At 34.9% G+C, this 7,793-nt stretch overlaps 2 protein-coding genes across 5 annotated transcripts in view; one reads left to right on the top strand and one right to left on the bottom strand.

Moving 5' to 3' along the window:
• On the top strand, positions 1,431–3,918 carry LOC109850370 (sm-like protein LSM1B). Its single transcript, XM_020420387.1, has 5 exons — positions 1,431–1,723; positions 2,357–2,425; positions 2,524–2,639; positions 2,728–2,790; positions 3,586–3,918. The coding sequence occupies exons 1-5, from the start codon at positions 1,663–1,665 to the stop codon at positions 3,661–3,663; spliced, it is 387 nt and encodes a 128-aa protein (XP_020275976.1). The 5' UTR covers positions 1,431–1,662; the 3' UTR covers positions 3,664–3,918.
• LOC109850097 (inter alpha-trypsin inhibitor, heavy chain 4-like) overlaps positions 4,424–7,793 on the bottom strand; it is an 8,671-nt gene continuing 5,301 nt past the window's right edge. For 3 of the 4 annotated variants that reach the window (XM_020420015.1, XM_020420018.1, XM_020420017.1), the window contains 7 exons: positions 7,596–7,673; positions 6,919–6,946; positions 6,715–6,787; positions 6,130–6,300; positions 5,876–5,950; positions 5,223–5,318; positions 4,424–4,904 (listed from right to left, as the gene is read on the bottom strand). In XM_020420015.1, the coding sequence (XP_020275604.1) occupies positions 4,569–4,904; positions 5,223–5,318; positions 5,876–5,950; positions 6,130–6,300; positions 6,715–6,787; positions 6,919–6,946; positions 7,596–7,673 (857 nt within the window). In that variant the 3' untranslated portion in view covers positions 4,424–4,568. The other variant, XM_020420016.1, reaches the window with a different exon arrangement.

Here is a 7,793-nt window from a genome sequence, read left to right as displayed (position 1 = left end):
ATTTTATTAAGAGGGTGTTAGCCAATTAGGATATTTTCATGCAAAATGGGATAATTGTTAAAGTGAAACTTTTTTTCTTGGTAGTGGGATATTTTAGTGGAATAAATAGGAACAATTTTGCGATGCGGGATATTTTAAGAAAATAACGTGGATAAATTTTTATATTCATAAAGTATATATTTATGCATTTTGAGAATGTAAATACTATCTATGTATTTTTAAACTTAGTATTATTGATTGATAATTGTTTATGGGAATGTTATTTACTACTAAATAACTTTTGGTTAAACTATAAGATATTGACAAATAATATTATAATATACGTTGTAGCTTTTTTATTTTTTAATCATTATCATATAGTACAAGTCTAATTTTTTTTGAATTTTTTTTCACATTTTCCTTCCTTTTTTCGCTCTCCAATATCTCTTTCCTCATTTCTCAATTTTATTGTTTAATAAATTATAAATTGATGTAATCTTTACTTTTACATTAATTATATAATTAGAATAGTCCCATAATAAAGAAAATATCAGAGATGACTAAGAGGAGACGATATCTAATCTGACATGGTCTAATGATGGTGATGACCATAATAGGAAAGAATTAAAGAAAAAATAAATATAAAAATAATAAAATAAACATGAGTTCTAGTTTTTTTTACCGTATAGTTCTAAGCTAAAACTTGGGATAATTTGAGAAAGGAGAACCCTCATTTTTGCATAGAAAAATAAAATGATGTGATAATCTTATACAATTATCTCAGTTCTAGTTTTGTTAGAGTTCTAGTTGACTAACACTATAAAATTTTATTCTACTTTTAGTTCTAGTTGACAAACACTACAAGATTCTATCCCACAAATTATCCTAGTTTGAGTTCTATTTGTGTAACACCCCTCCCCAAGGTAAAATTTGAGAGTTAGGTGTGGCAAAAAAACAAATTGAAAAATTTTGCATAGTGTCACGCATATATAAATATATAAGTTGATTTTATACATACTGGTGTATAAATTCCCAAAACCCAAGTTGCGCGACTTGGACCTGACGTGGCTTCGCCTTCGGATACGTGGAGAATTTTGCATGATGCAACAAGTTTTTAAGTTTGAGATTGTTTGAGATTTTTATTATCGAGATTGCGGGGCCAAAATAAATCCAAATAAACTAATTTCTAGTGATCCTAAATTAACTTAACGGGGATTCTAAGCTAATTATCCAAGGTCAGTAGGAACAGTTGACCAATCTCCACTTTCCCCCCTCGAGAAATATCAACATATAGTTTTACTTCTGGCCTCTTGAAGAGTGTTATTTTGAAAGAATCGGGTGTTAAATAGAAAATTCTGCACCATTTTGCAATTAGACCCAATCTTAAGTGCAAATTAGGTCGCGTGTCAAGTAATAATTACAGTTGGCGGACGGCGGCAGGTAATTTCTACCGCCTTTATTATTTTCTTTCTTTCGGTCAAAAACTCAATCTTTCTTGGTTCTCCGCTTCCAAATCTAATCCCTCTCTCGATCCCCTCATGGGAGGAGTAGAGCAGTCCGTATCCTGCTAGGGTTTCGAGTTTATAAAGGCCCTTGGGCTCCCAGATCCGCCCAATTTCAGCGAGAACTAGGGTTTGGAAGCTAGGGTTTCGTCAAAGTTTCAATCTTTTCCCTCCTTTTTCGATGTCGTGCTCGGGATTGGACGATGTCTTTCTCTCTACTTCCCTTGCGAGCTATCTTGACAGTAATCTCTAAGACTCTATTGTTCTCTTATCTCTTTTAGATTTGATTGCTGCAACTTTTTGTTTGATGATGAATCTAGTTAGGTTAATCTGTTGAACTGACAAAGATCTTATTTTTATGACGTTATTTTAATACGGGCGTAATTAGTGTCGTACATAAGTTATTTCTGCTTTTAGTAGTGAATGATGGTGAACTCGAGCTTTCTTTGCTGTGCATGCCCAAACCCTTGCCGAAATATATTCTGAAAATATGAAAATCAATATGAAACAAGCAAATATAGTTGGCATTGGATGTAATTGAGTTTGCTAAATGAAAGGAATGACACCAATTTTGATGCTGTGTTGATTCTAATGTTTGTTATTTCGTAAATCTTTGTGGGGCATTTTCTGCCCCTGAATGTAATGCAGGTATTATTATGACATTTATTTATGATTTATAAGGGAGTTCTTAATAATCTGCACGATTTAACATGTATCCAGCACTTTGATTCAATGCCTATCTGTGTAAATTTGGTCCTATGAGGCTGTGGATTTTCCTCCCTCTCTCTATTCATGACTATTGCATTCTCGATTTGGAGGGTTCCTTCAAACTCACCAACTTGCCTTGCCTTGCCTTGCCTTTCTTTCAATTGCAGAGAAGCTTCTTGTCTTGCTAAGAGATGGCCGAAAACTCTTGGGGATTCTGCGATCTTTTGATCAATTTGGTAATCATCAACCGTTCCTTTGTTTTCATATTGCAAGCTTTCCGGACAAGACTTGTTAACATTCTAACTTTTTTGACATGCTTTGTTGCCTATCGTAGCAAATGCTGTTCTTGAAGGTGCCTGTGAAAGAGTTATAGTAGGAGATCTATATTGTGATATCCCTCTTGGGCTGTATGTGATTCGGGGGGAAAATGTCGTCCTGATTGGAGAACTGGTAACTACTGTATAGTTTTTTTATAATTCATTGAAAGAACCACCTTTCTTTGTTGGAAATATTTAATTACTGTTTCTAATGGAAGTAGGACTTGGAGAAAGAGGAACTTCCTGCTCACATGATTAGTGTTTCTGTTGCGGAGATTAAAAAGGTAAATCACAATTTCTGTCTTACTCGGTTTGTCTGGTCAATCTGCATGTGTTCTGGGGACTGCATTTGGGCAAAAGAAATCCTTTTTTAGCTTTTTCTCGTTGAGCTCGAGGTCCACTTTTCTAAGATTACTTCAGTTGATTATTGTTGACTATTATTACTACTACAAGATACGGCAGGTTGTGTTTGACACACAGATCGTTAGATCTGTTACCTAATTGATAGAAGCCTTCAAGGTTATATTATGTGTATTCAGTGTGCATATGTCCAGAGTGGGCAGCACAATCACATTCTAGCATTTTGACCCCAACTAGATTGGTAAAAGTTTGACCACAAGCCATACATTTGTGAACCTAATCAGTATAATGTTTGTTCTTTAGGGTTTCTAGATAGTCCGATTGGTTTTTTAGGAAATTAGTAGGCTGTAAAAGAGCTTTATATCCTTTCTGCTTGTGTATTTCGGTTTAATCATGTAAATCTTGCTCAAGTTTCGTGAGAGATTTTTTTTTTTTTTTGTTCAATCGAAATGATAACTCCAAGTAAACTTGTTCCTTTGAGATATCTTTACTGATTTTGCACCAACAGCTATCCCTGTCTATTGCAGTCCACTGTCTTTGCTTCTGATGTTTTTAATTTTAAGCTTCAGTTGATGCTTATGGAAGCAAAATGTACAAAATTTTACTCGATAAAGGATTCACATCAAACAATTATGGCTGTTGATTTCAAATGCCTCAAGAAAGTGGCTTTTTCTTGTTCCTCTAGTAACATCATTATTTATGAACAATTTCATCTACAGGCACAGAAGGCTGAAAGAGATGCCACAGATTTGAAAGGTTCCATGAGAAAGCGAATGGAGTTCCTTGATTTCGACTGAGTTAACTTACGCCATCTCATCCGCAGGCTTTTGCAAGCCTACTTTTTTTCACCAATGGCTTCTAGATCTGCTGGTTGAGATCAATGCGTTTCTGTTATTCTGTAATTTTAGGTTTTGGAATAAGGATATGCTATTCTCATAATTGTACTTCAAGCTTTTCTATTTATTGCGGAGGGTTTCTGATATTTAAGTGTATGTTAAGCTGAAATTAAAATGCCATTTCGAATTAGGGAGTAACCTCGATGTTTTGTTTAATTTATATACGCTAGATTCACTACAGTTTCATATTCAATCGCCAACGTTTTGATCTCCGGCACAAGATCAGTTAGATCTTGGCTAGTTTTCAATGCAAGTATTGAAATTAAAATTATATAGTGCGTGACCTAAAATTATCATATACGAACTTTTGAAATATCAGTTTCAAAGGTGGTGATTGCACCGATATATATGTATATACATTGATTCAAAATTTGTTTGCAACGAACTTTTGAACTGTTGGTCTTGATTTAAAAGTGATAGTGGGGCGGGTACTGCCTTCTCTTTTCTCTTTGTATGATTTTCGGCATACCTTCTATTATAAAATTTATTGGTTTTGCGAGAATTTAAATTTGGACATGTACAGTCCATCTAAATTTGGACATGTACAGTCCATCGTTGAAAACAGATTATACACATTAATGTTGTAAATATCATACTTTTCCGCTATACAGCTAAAATATCTCTATTTTTACATGAAGAAATGCAGTAATGACAAATCCACTTGAGGTTAACCAGCGCCACCATCGCAGCGCAAATCTGAGCAGCATCAAAGCAGGCCAGAATACCCATTATTATTACTTAACATTATACAACCTGACTATAGGTAGTTTACACGAGGAAATACATCTCGATATACAACGATACAGCTAATCGTTGCTGCTGCCACAGCACAAACTACAACACTCAAAGCAAGCCAAACAAGATAGGGCCATGCAGAGCTGTGTCGTTGCAATCGCACACTGATTATTAAGTTTAGAGCACATCCTGATGAAGCACATACAACAGCAAATGTCACATAACTTGCTGCAGCATCCGGCAGCAGTATCGAGGACGTCGAATGCCTCCTGAGGCTTCAGCTCTCTGAATCCCGTAGGGAGATTTTGCGCAGTTGCAGCTATATTTCCAAAACCTAGCTTCATTCTATGGACCAAAATTATTGGCGGGTCTTTGGTTTTGTTCTTTTTATGCTTGTGCTTCTTTGACTGTGGGCAGAAGTTTATAGGAATTAACCTTCCATTTTGGATCAAGTGGTTAATTGCACATCCCCCTGTAGTTTCATTAAATTCTTTTGACTCTTTTACCCACGGATATACTCACTAATTTCACTTGTAGGCAATATCTTCAAGAATTTCACCAAGGTACAAGAGTAAAAAAACCATTAACCCAGGAGGTCCATCCGTAACAATGAAACTACAGGGGTAGAAAGTAGAAGACAATGACACTACAAGGGGTCTATGTGCAACTAACCCTAGATTATATTATATAAATTCTCTAAGGAATTAAACAAACTAATGATGTACCTGCTTTATCCCATGTTGTTTTTCCATCTCATGCTGGACTAAGATCATATCAGTATACTCGGACGGCATTCCACTCTGTATGCTTCGTTTGATAACCTACATAATGTTGGAAAAAGGGAATTTAGAAGAGAATACAATCAAATTCAGCATGGTCTCCAACCTAACACTAAATGACATTCTTCATTGACATGAACAGTGCACTTATACCAGCAAATTATGTAGGTTTAAGTATGTAAGTTTCAAAATAGAAGCATTTCCACCAACATCGAGTAGCAGGTTCATTTGCATGAGCAGACATGCTCAGCTTCAAGAGCTAATATTTATAATTAATAAATATTAAGATTAAGAGCATCTACAGTTCAACTGATCTGTATATCATTAGAAGAAAAAGATAAGGATAGACTATAAAAGAACTACTTGCTGTTTGAATGATTCAGTTTAACAGATGCACAAAAAAAGTACAATAAGTAATATCTTCAAAATGAATATCGAGACAATGCCACCGTATAGGAAGGCCAATCAATATATTATAATTATGTCAAGAAATCGACCTGATAGAATAATTATTCATGAAAAGAATAACTTTTATGCCACAATCTTGATGTATGCAACAAACAGAATATAATAATCAAGGCCACGTACGAACACCTAACCTTTTCCTCAAGTTGCTTGCTTTCATAAAACCATGCTTGAGAACTAAGAACATCAATTTGCTGCTTGGCAACTACCTGTGAAGAAGAATCTCTCTCTAAAAATTAACTAGTTTGGAATTAGACACCGACCTCAAAAAGGAGTTAAAGTGAATGCCAAAATAACATATTCAGCATATCATTCAAAAAAATGTATTGTCAGGAGGGGATTTTTTTTCTTAAATGCTAGCTCTTCGATTGAAAAAACCCATACTTACCTTGTCCAGGGGGGTATCTTTCACATTTTTCACTTTTAGATCTATGACAATGACGCTCATGTCCGCAAGGGTACCTTTAACTTTAGCAGAATCTGGAAACCTGCCTTCATATCTTCCTGATATAACTAAAGGGCATCCAAGAGAAAGATCTGGAATATCGGAAGGGTACACCTAAAAGGAATATGCATAATGCACTTAGCTTCAGAACCATTCAGAGGACAAAAAGGCCAAAGTCGGAAACTATCAAAATTTTGGTAGTCTGCAATTCAGAGCTTTGCTTTACAGAGAAATTATAAGGGGTAAGGCATAAATATCTGCAAATACTTCTGTGCATAAGTTTTCTCCCAGTTTGATTATCAAAAATCTCAAGCATCAATGACAGGTTTCTTGATGCTTGATTTTAAATTTGAATGTTTTTCATAATAAAATAACGTTAGGTTGTTGTACTTCATACATAATTCATTAAATGGAGTAATTGATGAAGTAGGGTTTCCATAGATATAGGCATTAGAAAGCTGGAAACTCCAATACCATTTCCCACAGTTTCTATTCCAATTAAAAAATCAAAAGATAAGAGTGAGATACCTCAATTATCTCAAGATGATCAAGCATGTCAACTTTTATATCTGCAATTATCGGAGATAAAGCTCTCCTAAACCAGATGATCAAGCATGTCAACTTTTATATCTGCAATTATCGGAGATAAAGCTCTCCTAAACCATCTTTGCATTTGTCCCTCAATGGAATCTAAACATATCTGCAATTATCGGAGATAAAGCTCTCCTAAACCATCTTTGCATTTGTCCCTCAATGGAATCTAAACGAAAAAAAATTAATTAAATAAATACCATTCATTAAACAGATAAATATGAGTGAGATAATTTCGGAATAATGTGAAGTGCGTGTGCTGAAGTCCACTTGTGTCCTGTCATATATTCTTGTGATGTAACTGTCCCTAAATGCAGATATTGTTTGTGCTGAAGTCCACTTGTGTCCTGTCATATATTCTTGTGATGTAACTGTCCCTAAATGCAGATATTGTTCTAGCGTCCAATGACTATAAGAGCCTCCAATATTCTTGTGATGTAACTGTCCCTAAATGCAGATATTGTTCTAGCGTCCAATGACTATAAGAGCCTCCACAGAATGTTTGTATAATATTCTGATCTATAAACAAAATGTCATTTTTATAGAATAAGTATAGTTGCCAATTAATAAAATGTAAAAGAAGGTTAAAAAAGAAATAAGAAAATGGATGCTTATCTGCTGTGACCTCGGTTAATTGATTCCTCACATCCTCTGACCCTTCCATTTATGTAAGCATATCTAGCTATAGCATAGTTCATTTTACATGAGTTCATTTTCCTTCTAACCAACATTCTCTCTTTATCTTCTAATCAAGAGAGAGAACCAAACTATATTCACAACCCAAGGAAAAAGAAAAGGTTTAGAAGAATACAACCGACCTCGGTCATATGCAGCTTCATATTGCCCTCTACCAATTGAAGACAACATTTGTAGGAAATAATGGTTACAGTATGTACCTGGAATTCCAGCAGCAGAAGAAAAAAGGTTAGAAATTTAAATGGGTCAACTTGTACTAAAAAAAAGGAAGATGGGACAACTTCATAGAAGAAAACATGAACGCAAAACATCATTCAAGT

The sequence above is a fragment of the Asparagus officinalis genome, chromosome 7 (assembly GCF_001876935.1).
Source record: "Asparagus officinalis chromosome 7, Aspof.V1, whole genome shotgun sequence".
Lineage (NCBI taxonomy): Eukaryota > Viridiplantae > Streptophyta > Magnoliopsida > Asparagales > Asparagaceae > Asparagus > Asparagus officinalis.
Note: the sequence above shows the minus strand (reverse complement) of the source record. Positions and strands in the feature narration are given on the sequence as shown.

What these genes read in the sequence shown, in the direction of transcription:
- LOC109850370 (XM_020420387.1), top strand. Translation starts at nt 1,663, where the DNA reads ATGTCGTGCTCGGGATTGGACGATGTCTTTCTCTCTACTTCCCTTGCG. An exon ending in CCTTGCGAGCTATCTTGACA is followed by an intron (nt 1,724 to 2,356) that starts GTAATCTCTAAG and finishes TTTCAATTGCAG; the next exon opens with AGAAGCTTCTTGTCTTGCTA. An exon ending in CTGTTGCGGAGATTAAAAAG is followed by an intron (nt 2,791 to 3,585) that starts GTAAATCACAAT and finishes TTTCATCTACAG; the next exon opens with GCACAGAAGGCTGAAAGAGA.